The 16,272-nt window shown below is 45.5% G+C and overlaps 1 protein-coding gene across 4 annotated transcripts in view; it reads left to right on the top strand.

Annotated features, from left to right (window-relative positions):
* Positions 1-16,272, top strand: part of LOC115337327 (myosin-IIIb-like) — a 29,653-nt gene that overhangs the window by 7,430 nt on the left and 5,951 nt on the right. For 2 of the 4 annotated variants that reach the window (XM_030005550.2, XM_030005549.2), the window contains exons 5-25: positions 437-539; positions 1,008-1,164; positions 1,513-1,615; positions 1,882-2,010; positions 3,246-3,354; positions 5,143-5,259; positions 5,682-5,782; positions 6,216-6,302; positions 6,478-6,543; positions 6,871-6,984; positions 8,101-8,212; positions 9,646-9,692; positions 10,010-10,072; positions 10,341-10,460; positions 11,358-11,443; positions 11,692-11,739; positions 13,257-13,304; positions 13,492-13,583; positions 14,826-14,957; positions 15,317-15,432; positions 15,731-15,930. In XM_030005550.2, the coding sequence (XP_029861410.1) occupies positions 437-539; positions 1,008-1,164; positions 1,513-1,615; positions 1,882-2,010; positions 3,246-3,354; positions 5,143-5,259; positions 5,682-5,782; positions 6,216-6,302; positions 6,478-6,543; positions 6,871-6,984; positions 8,101-8,212; positions 9,646-9,692; positions 10,010-10,072; positions 10,341-10,460; positions 11,358-11,443; positions 11,692-11,739; positions 13,257-13,304; positions 13,492-13,583; positions 14,826-14,957; positions 15,317-15,432; positions 15,731-15,930 (2,150 nt within the window). The other 2 variants (XM_030005553.2, XM_030005551.2) reach the window with 2 other exon arrangements.

Consider the following 16,272-nt stretch of genomic DNA (forward strand, 5'->3'; position numbering starts at 1 on the left):
GCCTTACACTGTCTACAAATTTCAGTAGCTAAGTTACCATGCTTACATTTACTGAGTGCCATGTTTACCTTGTTTATTGCTGTAGTATAGCAGTCAAAATTATCTAGTGATACCATGTCAGATACTTTGTGGAAATCTGTTATACCAACCTTATCTTTTAACAAATAAGTCAGTGATCTTACTGAGATCAAATCAATTTAATCAGTTTGACTGTGCTTATTTTCAGTAATCTTATGCTACTTAGTCTTTGTTATATTTACCTCTTTCAGTTCCTTTATCCAGGGTATGATAAAATAGGTGCTCTTGAGTACTCATGGAGTGCTTCCTATTCCAGCTGAATGCTGAATAGTAAATGCTGACGTTAAACTTTTCCAAGTAAGTTAGATTGGATCACTTAATTTGAAGAATGCTGCTTCTGCTTGCTCACTTCTTTTAGGTAAATCCGTTGCTTGAAGCTTTTGGCAATGCCCAGACTGCGATAAATGACAACAGCAGCCGCTTTGGAAAATACATACAGCTGCGTTTCCAGAATAATACAGGTAAAGTCAAGGGCAATTACTAGTTTGGGGCATGGTTAGGCACTGGAGGGAGTGGACTGAGTAGCCAGAACTTGTGGAGGGTGAAGTTTTGACACCCGACTCCCTGTGGGAAGGGTGTGCAATTCCGTAAAATCTTAGAGCAACCACAACTGTTGGATAAGACCTGGGTTTGGACAGTGTGGGAGAACAGGAAGGAGATGGGGGTGACAGTGCAGGGGAGGTATCACTAATACTCTGTAGAGCCAGAAGCCTTGGTTGCTGCTAAAGGAGCTGAGCAGACATCTCTAAGATGATGGGAAGCATGGAGAAGCCCATTTTCAGGGTGCTGGGCAGCCTAGAAGGTGTTGCACACAAGAAAGTTATTTTGGACAATTCCATGCTCCTATCGCCAAATAAGAGACGTGGGACAGCTCAATCAGCTTCATGTCCTCAAGTGCAACGTTTACCTTGTCACCTTCTTGTGTGCAGTGCAAGGTGCAAAGCTGAGTGAGTACCTGTTAGAGAAGTCACGGGTAGTGCAACAAGATATCGGGGAGAGGAATTTCCATATCTTCTACTACATGTTTGCTGGGCTTTCTTCAGAGGAAAAGGAGATGTATGGGCTATTGGATCCTTCACTCTACAGGTACTTCAAAGGCAGACCATCCATGCCTAGTTTAGTCTTCATGATGGGGGGTGGAGGTGAAAGCAGCATAATGGAGCCTATGCCTCTTGCCCTATGGCTCTCTGTGGAGCCTGGTACAGGTAAACAAATGAATGAAAGCTGGAGTTGGATCTGAATGGAGCTATGTGAAGAGATCTTATGGGTCATCATGGAAGCTGGGAGGTCTGGAGTCTCTTCTTTGCTACGTTACCTTGGAAAAGTTTCCCTTTCGTGTCTCCACTGGTGTCAATCTGCTTTGTTCCTCTGGGGTAGGACTGACTTGCTGTGCTGGTTGTGTGACGGTTTTGTATGGGCTGTACACTTTCTCAGGTACATAAGTGGACGATTTGGTACATCGGATGCAGCTCAGTGCTGGAAGCACAAATACCAAGAGGTGTGCAATGCCCTTGACATGGTGGGCTTTCAAGAACAGGTCAGTTCTGAGGTTGTTTAATTTCCATCTGTGCTTACTGCAGGCATAGGGTTTCTTTCTGGCTGCTCTTTTGAGGCTCAGTCCTATTCCTCTCCTCTCTGGATTTTCCATGTTGCTTCCAAACCACCTGAGTCTGTCAGGCTTTGTGTAGAGCCTTTTCCCACAGGCTGCCTGTGCCTTTCCCTCACCTCTCCAACTTCTGGGGCCTCTGTGTTGTACATGTTACATGCTGATAAGTTTTCAGTCACCTTTCTTTTGTGTTTTAGGAGCAAGTGGACATGCAGACTATCTTGGCTGGTGTGTTGTCTCTGGGCAATGTGACCTTTGAGCCTGAGGAGACCGATGGGTCTGTAAAAGTGAGTGAAGTCTCCCAGGGATGGCTGAAGGCTGCAGCGGTGAGTCACAAGAAGACCTGACAGAAACCTTATGGATATGATGCTGGTTCCCATGGGCAGTGTGTCTGCAGGAGCTGCTCCTGCCAGAGGTGGCAGAGGACGATTCTGCCTCACAGTGTGAGTTCCTGAAGAACACAGAGGTTTTTCCAGAAATGCACAGTATGACCCCATGACTGCATCTGTGTTCGCTGCTATTCATTCCCAAAGACACACTTCCCAGCTTCTATTTCTTGTGTGTCTAGAACCAGTGTCTTGCATATGGTGATATCACACGTGCCTTGTTGACTTCATACAATACAAGCTTTTTAAAATTAAATGTTATGTGTTACTAGGTGTGATGATACCTTGGAGAAATTGAGGTGTGCAGTATCTGAACACTAGTTCTGTGTTTTTGACAGGTCTTGTCCAAGCATACCACCTTAACTGCTATTAATTTTTGTTGGTTATCCAGAATTAAACTTTCTACTATTTCACATGAAATTATCACAGATTAAGAAATATATATTCCCAAGGACTATCCCTTTTTTATTATATGGGATGGAGGCATTATCCTGCTTTGTTAACAACACAGAACAGAAAAATGTAACCTATTTCTGCCCTTTCTATGTCTTTTTATTTGAAATGCCAGCAGCCTTGGTTTTTGGTTTCCCTCCCATCTCTTTGCCTGTTTCCCTCCTACACCACACCTGAAACAACCACCTGCATCTGTTCAGCAGCCAATTTCTTTTCGTCTTGCTTCTTACAGTCTGCTCCTTGTTTTTTGCCCATGGGAGGGGAATTCCTGTTAAAGCAGGCACTTGGGGGTTCAGTTGTGTCTGAGTTCCCTTTGTTTCCTGTCTCTTGTGGGTTCGTGTGACTGATGTCTGCTGAAGTTCAGACATCTCAGCACCTGCACAGTCACCTCCATGTGGTGCTGTTCAATAAGTCATTAAACAACTCAGCAGGGACTGGCATGGTTCCCAAAGAAAGTGAAAGGTGGCAGCACAAAGTATTTCAGAGAAAGTGCAAGAGTGAGTTTGGTCACTGCAGGGATAATGCAGATCTCAGAGCCCAGATCCAACTCCAGTGCTACGAAATGTTAACAGCAGTACTTATCTTACAGCGGAGCTCAAAGGCCCTTAATCTGAATCATGACCCCGTTACACTGGTTGTCGCACAGACGCAAGGAGATACAATCCCCACAAGTAGAATAAGGGTTTACTATTGACTGTCCTCATCTATTTTCTCTCTCCCAGAGTCAGTTTGGAGTCCAAGAAGATGAACTGTTAAATTGCCTTATTTGTACCATGTCGGTGACCCGAGGTGAGCAGATTCAGCGTTTTCACACCCAGCAGCAGGCAGAAGGTAAGAAACATAATGAATTGCAGATGTGCAGGCTAGAAAAACTGACCATATTTGATGGAAGGGTATCCCCACACATGTGCAACTTGTTGGGAACAAAGATGTCTGTCTGTGCCCCTTCATTCCTCTTGCACAGAGGCAAGTATATCAATGTTTATCTGTTTAGTCTTCTACTGACATGTAGGACCATGAATGCTGCTTTTGTTTGATCTCCAGGAGACTGCAGAGATTAAATGAGAAACCAAGGAATTAGCTTTGCTTTCTCCCTTAGTCCAGCCTAGGAGGAAACTGTAGGTATTTGTACAGAAGAGTGGAAGGCTCCTGTTGCAGAGTGCTGGCAGCGTGCAGAGCTCTAGGTAGTAGATGGAGAAGTAACAGAGAATCAATGAGATAGCAAGGTATCAAGGAAGAAGTGAGATGAAAGGGGAGTATGTTAAAGTAGCAAGAACAAGGTGTTATTTTCACTTTCGATAAGAAAATTATCCAAGGTAATCTGCACAAAAAGCTTCAGTTAAAAGATTTAAAAAATAAATTAAGAAAGTATGAAATCCCAGGATTTCTAAATTATTGCTTAAAATAAATGGAATAAAAACTGAAAATGGGGAATTAGCTAGTTCTCTTTCCCAATGTCTTCTCTTGCATCTCTCTGGACAATAAAATATATGTCTCCCATCATGCAGTAGGTCATGTTGATTTGGTCTCCTTCTTAGATGTCAACAAGTTTTCCATCAATTGCATCCTCCTCTTGCCCCACAGTGTTTAAACACTTTGCAGCTGTAGGTTAGGAGGAACAGAACCATTCAATTTTCCAGGTACAACTCGGAGCCTCTTGCTTGGTTTAGCAGTGAGGGCATCCATACTCCATAGACCTGCAAGGGGAAAGCATGTCTCTGGATATTCAAAAAAGTGGCTGAACTTTCTTGGAAATTAAATTTTCCATTTTAGATGGTCTCACAAGTGCCCTAGTATGCCATATCTGATCTTGTAGAAAGATCGTGAAGATTTTGGAATGAAAGAGCTCTGTGTGAGCGTGCAGAGGACAGGGATGATCAGACAGATATCTAATGTTTATCTGATTTTTAAAATAGCTTCATAAACCCCTAGACATTGTTGCTAGAGGTGAATGTGTTGAGCCAGCTGGTGTGCTGTGTTCCTGTCCTCGTTTCAGCTGGGATAGAGTTAATTGTCTTCCTAGTAGCTGGTATAGTGCTATGTTTTTGAGTTCAGTGTGAGAAGAATGTTGATAAAACACTGATATTTTCAGTTGTTGCTAAGTAGTGTTTGTGCTAAGTGAAGGATTTTTCAGTTTCCCATGCCCAGCCAGCAAGAAATCTGGAGGGGCACAAGAAATTGGGAGGGGACACAGCCAGGACAGCTGTCCCAAACTGGCCAAAGGGGTATTCCATACCATGTGATGTCATGTCTAGTATGTAAACCAGGGGGAGCAAGGGTGGGGGGATAGCCGCTCAGGGACTAACTGGGCGTCGATTGGCAGGTGGTGAGCAATTGCATTGTGCATCACTTGTATATTCCAATCCTTTTATTATTACTATTGTCATTTTGTTAGTGTTATCATTATCATTATTAGTTTCTCTTTTCTGTTCTATTAAACCGTTCTTGTCTCAACCTGCAAGTTTTAATTCTTTTTCTGATTCCCTCCCCATACCACTGGGTGGGGGAGAAGTGAGAGAACAGCTGTGTGGTCCTTAGTTGCTGCCTGGGGTTAAACAACGACAGTTCCCTACTCTCCTTGGAGCCCTTCAGTGAGCTGCTGTTGCTCTCTCTGTATAGATGCTCGGGACTCCATTGCAAAGGTGGCATATGGCCGAGTATTTGGCTGGATCGTTTGGAAGATCAATGAGCTTCTGGCTGAGAACGTGGATCCTGAGGTGGAACTGAAGGAGATAGGTGAGTTCTCCCTGCCTTGTTCCTGTCCTGTCCTCAAATGTGCATCCCTCAGCCACAATGAAGGAAAGGCACAATATGAGGTTTTTCAGAGATTGCGTGCAGGGATCCATTATCAAACATGTGATCACGTTGGAGATACTAGCTAGCAGCATGAAGTCTGTAGGGCCTTGGCCAACTGTCAGCAGCTGGTTGGTCTGAAGCAGTTCTGGGGCACTCTGGGTTTGCAGAGGAACCAGGGGTCAGAGTGGGGCTTCTCCTAACCAGTTCTCCAAGGGCACTTACGGGCGAGGTGCCACTGGTGACTGGTGTTTCCCTGTGCCACAAGAGCTGGATGATGGGAGATACAGTTGTGTGTTGGGGTACACAGCTATCTGCAGGGATGGTCTGCAGGCTCCATGTTGTGCTCATCTTCCCTCTTTTAGGTATCTTGGATATTTTTGGGTTTGAAAACTTTGCAGTGAATCATTTCGAGCAGCTTTGCATAAACTTGGCCAATGAGCAGCTGCAGCACTTCTTCAACCATGTAAGTCTGCTGTGGGTGATCTCACCTTATGTGGCAGAGAAAGCCGAGCACTGATCTACCTGGCATATGAAGGAGAGCTTGGGGAAAAACAGGTCTATTGCCTGGAAGGACAAAAATGGTGATTAATGAAGCAGGGTAGAGAGCAACAACCTTCTCTGCTGTGGCAGGGGAGCCACTGGTGCAGGGAAGAAAGAAGTAGAAGGGTGAAGCAGTGTCCCAAGTTGGCAGAGCAGGGACACTTACACTCTGAGAAGTGTTCCTGCTTTATGCACCAGCATCAGGGAGTGACAGGCTTATGGGTGAGGATGCAGAACAGCAGTTGCATCTTGGACTTCTCATGCCATGGGTGTCTTCTGTTCAGGGTGGGAAGGAAGATGTTCAGGGTTGTCTAGCCAAGTCTGCTGGGTGTATCAACCTCTTTTTTCTGTTTCAGCACATTTTCCAGCTGGAGCAGGCTGCCTATCAGGAAGAAGAGCTGCCTTGGGAGACTATTACATTCAACAATAATGAACCTATTCTGGTGAGTGAGAGGACTGACAGAAGAGAATTGCTCCATCAAGCCAAAAGAGGAGTCTTGCTCTTTCTATCATGGGGAGGAGATGCACCTGGGAAGAACCTCTTCAAAGGGTGGTGTAGGTGCAAGTGGATGCCCTGTATTGCTTTACATTTGTGTAATGTGTCTCCTTTTCCTGCAGAATCTGCTTCTGGCCAAGCCAGTTGGGCTTCTGTCTCTTCTGGATGAGCAGAGTGCATTCCCTCAGGTATGCATGAGATAGGGGGCAGAGAAAATAGTGGGGGGGAATGTAGCAATAAATATCTGGGCTGTAGAGAGAGTTCTTACATTGGAGCGTGACTTTAAAGAGCAGGATGAACAGAGGTGACCCCGTGTGTGACTGATGAGACAGGACAGCCAGATCAGGGACAGTCTACTGATATTGGCATGCCTGTGGAGAATCAGAGAGAGAGAGTACAATACAAAACTGTCACACAGCCAAGGACACTTCTAACGCTTTGTTTTGCTTCCATGTGCCCTAATAAGGTCTCTGTTGCAGCCTTATCATTTGGCTATGAAATCTGATTTCTTGCAGGCAACTGATAAGACGTTTGTGGATAAACTAAACAGCAGCTTCAAGGCGAGTTTACACTTCCAGCCAGGCCGAGGCCGTGTTTTGTGCTTCAGCATCATTCACTATGCTGGAAAGGTATATATTGTTTGCAGGAAGAATGCTGTTGTAGTGTATGTAGGAGAGGGGAAATATGTTGCTTGACAAATAAGGCTTTGATGTAAAGGAATGTATGGTCCGATGATGATAACAGAAGTGATGTGTTCCCAGGGAGTTGCCTCCTAGGATTCCCTGGCATTTCTGTGGAAGGTATAGGAAGAGAGGACCCCTGAAGAAAGTGGGGCTACCTCTGGGAAGCATAGGGTATTAGAAGAATCTGCTGTACTTGGCATCATTCTATTGGGCCTCTTGTCTTAAAATAGTCCTTTATAAAATAAAAGCCTTGCATCCACTGTGCAGCACCAAAGGACAGTGTAATGGCTTTACCTTTACCTATTGGGTTCCAGACCATAGCAGTCACTATTTTATTGCAAGTACTGAGAAACACAGTGAGAGCAGCCAGTTGTTTTGAAAGTGAAGGCAATACATTCAAATGGTATCTAAGCAGCTTGGGATTTAGGACTATGCATGTAACCTTACTGCCACCAATTTTGAGAGCATTAGCGCCAATATGTTGAATTGATTGGAGATAATTTCTGGAACAGGAGCAGACATGACAATTCAGGTCATTGTAATATGCAATTTAGTAATCTAATCTCACTGTTGTTGACTAAGTTATTACTTATGACATTCTTTATTACAAAAACTTAACACCTAACATAGAAAGGAGAGTGGCAGGCTGGAGATGAGAAAGGAGGGGAGCAAGAGAAACAAGGGGATGCATGACAACAGGATGAAAACCTATTTAAAGGGAAGAGGGGGAGAACAAGGAAAAGAGTGAAGCATAAACCAAAAGGAAATGAAACTTCATAATCAGGAAAAGGAGAACAAGAAAAGGTGGATGTCTCAGTGTTATGCTGCACTCCTGTGGTTCTAATGCCTCAGTGCTATCTGCAGGGTTTTGTTCTTCAGGATTTGTATCTGAATGGGGTGTATATGCATTTACAAAATTCACGTGCGAGCCAGTGTACAGAATTCCCATGCAAGCCACTGTACATTCAGTTTAACTGTTGCTCCTGGCAAGCTGTGGAGGTGGCTTTCACAGCAAGCCTGTGAGCACTGCTGGCCTTAGTGACTTGCTGCCCTTTCCCCTAGGTACAATATACTGCTAGGGGCTTTCTAGAGAAGAACAGAGACACCTTGCCAGCCAACGTCCATGGGCTCTTCATCAACAGTGTCACCCCCTTGCTCAGTGTGCTGTTCAAAGGCAAGTCCCTCTGGTATGATAGGGCATCCCATGTGAATCAAGGCCCACCTTGGCAAGAGTTAAGTGTGGGGATGAGGCTTGTGTGCTGTGAATGTGTTTCACAGCTGGCAGCCCCAGGGAGACTCTGGGAAGACTGCAGCCTGGAGTGGGTCTGCTGGCATATACCGAGCTGTTGGAGCTGTTCGTTCCCTCCTGGAAAGCAAGGCAGGTTGTATCCTCTTCCAGAGAACTGGCCGCTGCTCAGATGTCTTCCCTCAGATCAGATAGACCATCTTCTCCAGGGCCAGTGCGGGACTGTCTCCACTCACCCTTTCCATATGCTCTGTTCTTGTCTAGAAATGAAGCTGGACAAGGCCATAGCTTCTAGCTGTTCACACTGAAAATAGGGCTGTAAAGCCACAAGCAATGAGTGTAGAGATTATCCTTTTCAAAGACATTTAGTTTTTCGGGTACAACTTGTTAAAAAACTCCGAGGTCATGCATTATTTGTCTCCCACCACTGCACTCCCTTTTTCCAGTTATTGATAAGGCCTCAGTCTCCAAGGCTTCTATGAAAGTAAGCTTTTAAAGAAAGGTCAAGTGGATGCTTCCTTGGAATTTGTCTGGCTGAACACAGTGGTTCTGGTGCAGGAATTTTTTTTTTTTTTTTGGTCCTGTTCAGTCCATGCCACTTTCTGGGATTTCCATGTAATTGATGAATTTAATTTCTCTTCTCTGCTGTGTTTTTCAGCTCTTCTGATCAGGAGTATCTTCATCACCACTTCCACACTGTTAGTGAAGATACTTAATCTAGTCCCAACTCTTTGAAAGTTCATAAACAGCAGAGATAACCTGTTCTTAGATTGGTTCTCCAGTCCTGGGCAGCCAGCTCTAGGTGGCCCTGCTGAGCAAAGGGTTTGGCCCAGATGACCTGCAGAGGTCTCTTCCAACCTCAACCATTCTGTAATTCTGTGATTCACATGAGAGCATTGCATCAAGGGTGTGCAAGACTGTCATTAGATCCTTCAGTAAATTCAACTTCCCTGAATTTTTCATCTTGTCACTGAATTAATTTTAAGCTGTCTGACTTTATATAGCCTCCCATATTGACTGCTATAGGTGAGCTTCCCATTTGCTATCTGTACTTTTTTTTGCGTTGTTAGATGCCATTGATGATATTTCTTTTGAAGGTCATTTAGGGTTGTTCAATAACCTGATTGCCTTGCCTTCTCAGTGACAGAAAATAATGTTGCTTGCATTGTATGCTTCATATATTTGTATTTTCTTCTCCCTTTCCTTAGCTCTTTCCTTGTATTTCCACATGGTGAAACCTAATGCCCTGCCTGTGATTCAGTATTTGTAGGGAGACTTGTTTGTGAAGTGAGGTTTGAATGTTTAGACGTGGTTGATTGCGAGCAAAGGTACAAAATTAACTATTGTCTCTGTTATTCCAGCCACTATCTCAAGGACGGGGACACTGATGCCTCATGTGAAAGCCAAGGTATTGCACTTCAGGTCCACAAGGCAATTGATAAATGGTGGCATAGTTACCTGATATCTTTTATTTGAGAAACTGGCTGAAAATGAGAGCAGACAGAAATTGGTTGAAAACAAGAGCAGACAGCAATCTGCTTGCAACAATTTCTCCTTTGTTTTTTTACCAGGTTTTCTGCTTGCTTCTGCTGATATGTTTAATTTGTCTTCCCTCCCCTGAAATCCATTCTCTGTCCTTTTTGCCATCTGCCTTCCAGCAGAGCTCTTTGGATGGCAATCAAGCATTTCTTCCAGGGATGATCTTTTGTTTGGGTCTGGTTTCAGGTCATACCAGGAGCAGACAAGTTCAATAGCACACGAAAACAGTCTGCTGGAGCTCAGTTCCGGGTAAAGTATTGCTACCCTGCAATGCCCCTTGAGATGAGTGCAGTGATATTTTAGTGAGAGCTTCCAGGCTGCTAAGCATAGTTAAAGCACCCAGCGTGCAGACAAGCGTTTTTCTGGGTGCCAAGCACAGCTGATTGTGGTGGGAGTGACCCAGTTGTTACCAGAACTTTGGAAGTTGCTGTGGGGTTGGAAAACAGTTCTCACTGCACGCCAGGCTCTGGCAGTGCTTTGGCTTGCTGGACTGTTGATCTTTCTCTGCCCTCACCAGCATTCCCTGATGATGCTCATGGAGAGGTTGTATTCTGCCAACCCCCACTTTGTGCGCTGTATAAAGCCCAACAGCCAGAAGGAGCCAGGTGTAGTGGACAGCCAGGTGGTGCTGCAGCAGGTGAGGAAAAGCAATGTCCTTTACAGGTACTTCTGCCATGTCTCGGTGGGGAGGGCAGACCCTACCAAAAGGCTGTGGAGATAGGTGGAAGCTGACTGGTCTGAGTCTCCCCTTGCAGGAGAAAGAGTAGTCACACTTTTTGTGTATGTAATTGTTATGGGTACTTGGCTGTTTTTTTGACACAGACTGCTAGGTCCAGGTTTTGCAGTCTTGGTTCTCTCCTGTTTCTTTTTCATGAATGCAATGAGATCTGCTTGTCAGGCACTAGGATTCATCTTTGCATTTCCTGCATGGGGACTGGTACAGACGGTGCTTCTTCATGAAAAATGATGCTTCCTGAAGGAGACTGTTCTTACCCATCAGCCAGGGCAACTCTGAATAGGAGCCAAGATGGGATCGCTTTGATAGGAGCTGATATGTGCTGATATGACTGTCTTTGGATATTTTGTCAGGTCTGAAATCCGGACACTTTAAAGAATACTGAAAATTATTAGAAGAGCTCAGAAGGCTCTGTGGCCTGTTCGATGTATATAAGAAAGGATAGGATTAAGAGGGAAGTTCATCTGTGCCTCAGAGTACGTACTTTTGTGTCCAGATTTGGAAGTAAAAACCTAATCTCTAAGGGGCAGAGGCAAAGCCATACACATGGCTGGAAGGTGAAGTTATATCAGTCATTGGTTTTTATGGTTTCCAACTTTTAATTGAGAGTGGTTAATCATCAGAGTTACAGGATGTGGTAAATTCAGTCTTTAACCAAATAAAGATTTTCAGAAAGAAACTTTTTCATTTTGAACTAGAGATATTTAGGGCTGAATGAAGGAATTTCTGGCTGCAAAGGAACAAACTGGTGTCCTAATAACCTGTTTCTATTTGTTTCTCTTTGTGGTGCTGCTTCAGCTCCAGTACAATGGACTGCTGGAGACAATACGTATCCGAAGAGATGGTTTCTCCTGGAGACCTTCATTTGAGGAATTTGCTGAAAGGTTTGTTAAAACTTCTGAATGTTCCTTTTTAGATATTGTTAGAGAAGCAGCCCTCGTAACCAGATATGGGCAGGGAGTGAAACTGCCTCTTCAAAGTTCACATGCCTGAGATCATGGGGTTGTTTGCTGTGAGATGCCGAGTGGGAAAAACAGTGATTTATTGTTGTTTTGCTGTGAGGGTGACATGGATCACTTCAGCACATCAAGGATGGGGCTCTTACCTTGCTGAATTGGTTTGTTTTTCACAGATATGGAATTCTTCTAGTTAAACCAGATGTTTCCCTCACAAAAGAAAGGTAGGAACCCTTCCTTTGTTATGTGCAATCCAGTTTGTTCTTCAGACTTTTGCTCTCAGGGTAGCATAGCAAACTGAGTAAAAGGAACAAAGTGAGGATGGGATTTTGTGGTAATGGGGAACACAAATTCCTAGGCAAAGACAGTGTTTAAAAAGCATTTGGTACAGTGATGAATGAAATATTTCAATTCAATTGCTATAAAGCTGTGCTATCCCGTGGAATGAGAACTGGCTAATGTACTCAATTTAGGGAGTCACAATAATGGTCAAGGGTATCCGCTGAACTCAGTATGGCAGGGACTCAGCACAGTTGCCCGGTGCCTCTCCAAGCTTTTTCCTGATGGTCTTACGGGAGAAGAAGATAAAGACAATGCTGAATAAGCAGCCAGCACTGAATGTCTCCCAGGCTAGAAATGATGTTTCTGGTCCAAGAATTTTTTTATGTGTACAGGCATAATATACCCTCAGCACTTTGAGAAGCTGACTGTTCCTTACACACATAAATGTCCCTCCAGCTCTGCAGTCTTACCCTGTCAGCTTTTTCCTTCCTACATCTAGGGCAGCAACTCCCCACCTCCTCTTCTCCACTTCCCCAGTCCCTCCTTCCTGCCATGGTCAGTTGTGACTGATAGTGAGAATGAAGCATGTAAAGCAGCCAGCTGAGGGTGTTTTTTAGTCTTTTAAGAAAAGGATTTGAATGTTCTCCTGGAACAGTTCTTTCCTGGCAGTAGCTCCTCCAGCCTTCACAGTGCTTCCTTGAAGTTACTGACAATTCTGAATTAAGAGTTGCAAACCCAAGTGAGGTCAAGACAGAATCTCATAGATGAGAGACATGATGGTAAACAGGCAGCACGGTGTGTTTTCAGACACAAAAATCATAGGATGCATTTGAGAAAAGAATTACCATGGATATAGATTGTGGCACAGTGGAAGTTGGCTGAGATAGAAGGAGAACCATTCTGCTTTGCTATGCGAGATATTAGCAGAAAGTGCCACTATGATTTCACAGCCTAGATTTGCAGGCAGAGGGAGGAAGCTGTCTGTGTGGTGCAGCTAGAGTACTGCTTTCAGTTCCAAGTGCTGGGGAATCTTTCCGAGTGACCCACATTTTATCACTAAAGTCTGCAAAACGAAACTGGAATTGGAAAACAGGCTTTCTCCCAGAAGTCTTGCTGTGCTGACCTTGCAACTTGAGTGCTCCAAAGAGCTTGGAAATGAAATGAGGAAAAACAGTTCTGAGAATAAAATAGGCTCTGCAGAATTGCCTCCCAAGGAGTTGAAGAAAATCTGCCTCTGGGAACCCCTTTGCTGGTGTTCCCAAATGTGATCCTAGCTGTACCTCAAAGAGCACCACAGATTGGCAGCCAGTTACTGAATGTGATCAGGTGACAGGGGGCAGAGAATGTAATGCAGAATCATTGAGGCACTTTCTCCCCCTTTATGTACCTAAAACCACTAGCTGCGTGGTGTTTGCTTTGGGAGGAAAATTATTTATTTCACTTTCTTCCTCTCTTTCAGCTGCTTGGAGATACTGCAAAGTACAGAGCTGACAGGCTGGAGATGTGGGTACGTGTGGATCACTGCTGCTGGGAATGGAGGGCCTGAACTGCAGAGACTTTATACATGTAGACTGTTACTTGGTTCCCTTCAGGGAGAATTTTATGACTGTAGGAAAGGCCTGTCCAAAGGACGATGGATGCAAGTTTAGATAAACAGTGTTTCTCACTGCTTCTTTCTCTCCCCACCTTCACAGGAAGTCACGACTCTTCTTTAAATATTGGCACCAGGAACAGCTGGGAAAGTATGTGGAACGCCTGGAAAGAGCAGCAGTTGTCATACAGAAAGGTGAGCACTGGGGCAGGAGAGTCCCTCAACTCTGATCTCAGACCGGGGCAAGGAAAAACTTTTCTCCAGTCCCTGCTCCACCATTGCACCTTTGCAGGTGACAAAGGCAGGCCAGGTACCATCTCCATGCCAAGGCCCTGTGGAGTCAGAGTGGTTATTGGAGATGCCAACCTCCTCAGGGCTCATCTTCAGTCGGGGAGATCCATCAGACAGTGTGAGCCCTGGAAAGAGAAAGCACGTGTGCAGGAGAACTGAGCTGAGCAGGGCAAGCATATGATTTGGCTGCATCCTGAGATCTGGGTAGCCATCCTCTGGAGTGAGGGCTTGTTTGTGAGCAGTGTTGAACTGAGGAGAGGGAAAAGATGAGTGAAGCAGATCTCATTCCTACTTTGAGACAGGCAGAAGGGGATGAAGTTTTCTTTTGGTGTGGTTTTTTTCTTTCCTCTCCAGGTAGCATCTGCTCTGGCAGCCTGTTTCTCCAGAGCGGGCACTGTGGGCAGTTTGGTACTTCCCTCTGCACAGGCTCCATGAGGACTGTGCAACCAGGAGAAGGCTGTCATCCTGCCTGGTCCCGCTGTTATGCTTCTCTTCTGTATGGGTTGTTGCACTGCTGAAGCATCTGAGCAGCTTCCAGCTATGCACCATACAGTATGACAAACATCAGACTGTCACATGCTGTGCCTTGTTCTCATCCATGGGGAAGATGTGTGGGTAGTGGGCAATGAGGGAGTGCGGCTTTCAGTTCATATGCTGTAGTACCTGGTAGAGTAGGCGGGATAATGCAATGTCTGTGATGCTGCTGCTGAACCCTGTGATGGCTGCTTATGGGAAAGGTTATCCTGTGGGCTGACACCAAGGAAACCCCCTCTCCTGAATGGAATAGCTTTGCTTTTACTGAGTAGTGTCTGAAGGGTACCGAGGAGATAGATGGTTAACAGAGGCCCTTCTGTGAGTCTTTGTTTTTTAGCTATCCTGTGCATTGGCATTAGAGATGAGAGCTTAGATCTGTAATTTGATTTTTTTTTTAAATTTGTTATCTGGCACCTTAGAGAGTAGAAGACAGTTCTCATGTGGTTTTGACGGCCTGCTCAAGTAGAGTCTGCATTGCTGTTCATTAACTTGATTGAAGTATTGAGGGCTTTGCACTGGGTGAAGAAGTATCACCCGGTGTGCTTCCCTCCCCCAGGGAGTGACAAAAGCATGATGAGCATTTTTTTCTAACCACCACTTTTCTCTGAACAGTTTTCAGGGGATTCAGATACAGGAAGAGTTACCTAAAACTGGTGGCTGAGCAGAGAGCTCAGGCACAGAGGCTACAGGAGGAGGCAGAGAGAGAAAGAAGACAGCAGCTGGCGGTGGAAGCAGAGGCTCAGAGTAAGTTGCTCCCACTCCCACTGCCCCTGTGTGTGGCCACTTGTGCGATGAACACCTTGAAGTGCTGTAAGCTCCAGGTGATGATGACCTGTCCTCAGCTCTCCTGGGGCTGGGGGTTCCACCGATATGGTGGGCAGGGAGGTGCTGACATTTCTGCCATTTGAAAGAGTGGGTTTCTCTGTGGGGAGCCAAAACAGCATGGTGACGGTCATTTGCCTGGCTCTGTTGGGAGGGGTGCCAAGCTGTGTCTTTCCCACAAACTCCGTGCAGCAGAGCCTGTCCTTATCTTGGGCATGTGGAGGATGGATCCCATGGACCTTGGATGCTAGTTTTCATCTACTTCTTTCCTCTTCTTGCAGAAAGAATCTCCTTTCCAGTCCCCATGCCACGAAAGAGGCACCCTCGACCTTCTCCCAATCCTCCTGATAATCCACCACAGCCACCAGTGCCACGGCCACGGAGCAAACTAACAGAGGTAGCGATATTGGCTCTGCTTGGGGCCCCTTAGCCACCTTGTGTATGCACACATTCTGCTGCATGTGGTCCCAGGAGAATGTTGTCATTCTTGTTATGAAGAAGTGAGAGAGTCCTTTCCTATTGTGGTTAGTTAAAAAAGTGTGGTCAGGACCTCTGAGGAACTGGAAGCAGTGTTTGATAGTTGGTGACTGATCTTAAGGAACTCAGGATGGGATCACTACCGAAGTGATCCCTTCAGAGGTCCCCTGCCTTTGACCTTGCTTTCATGCCCACTTTCCCCCTCTCCCCACTTTCAGTCCACTCCTTTTGATAACTTCTTGGACCGTTCTGCACCTCGCCCTGTTCTGGGGACAAAGAAACAGGCTGGAGAAGAGGCAAAAATGAGGAAATGCAAGAGAGGAGCAAGTCTCCGCTGGTTCAAAGAGACGCAGGCTGAGAAGGTCTTGCAGGATGATGGGGCCTTTCCAAGCTGGCTGCATGGGATGATCAGCCGGAGGTGAGTACGCTGGACACAGTGGCTGCAGGTTGGACTGTGGCAGGTAGGCAGAAGCTGCTGTGTCCTTAGGAGGTTGGATTTGCCAGGATTTGCCTCCTTAAGGAATGGGAGTGACCTGTGTAACCTTTCACTTTTAGGCTGTGAGCTTCAAACCCTTAGGGGGAAGCTTGGAGCTCCCTGTCACAGGATGCAAATGCTGAAACTTTACATGGGTCCAGGAAAGACTGTGGAAACTTGGAGGAAATACGTCCACTGTGGGTTCCTAAATACAGATCCTGTGCAGGGAAGGGAGGCTTGGAAAGGACTTGGAGAGGAAATACATACGTGCACGTACCCTGTTGT

The sequence above is a fragment of the Aquila chrysaetos genome, chromosome Z (assembly GCF_900496995.4).
Source record: "Aquila chrysaetos chrysaetos chromosome Z, bAquChr1.4, whole genome shotgun sequence".
NCBI classification, from domain to species: Eukaryota; Metazoa; Chordata; class Aves; order Accipitriformes; family Accipitridae; genus Aquila; species Aquila chrysaetos.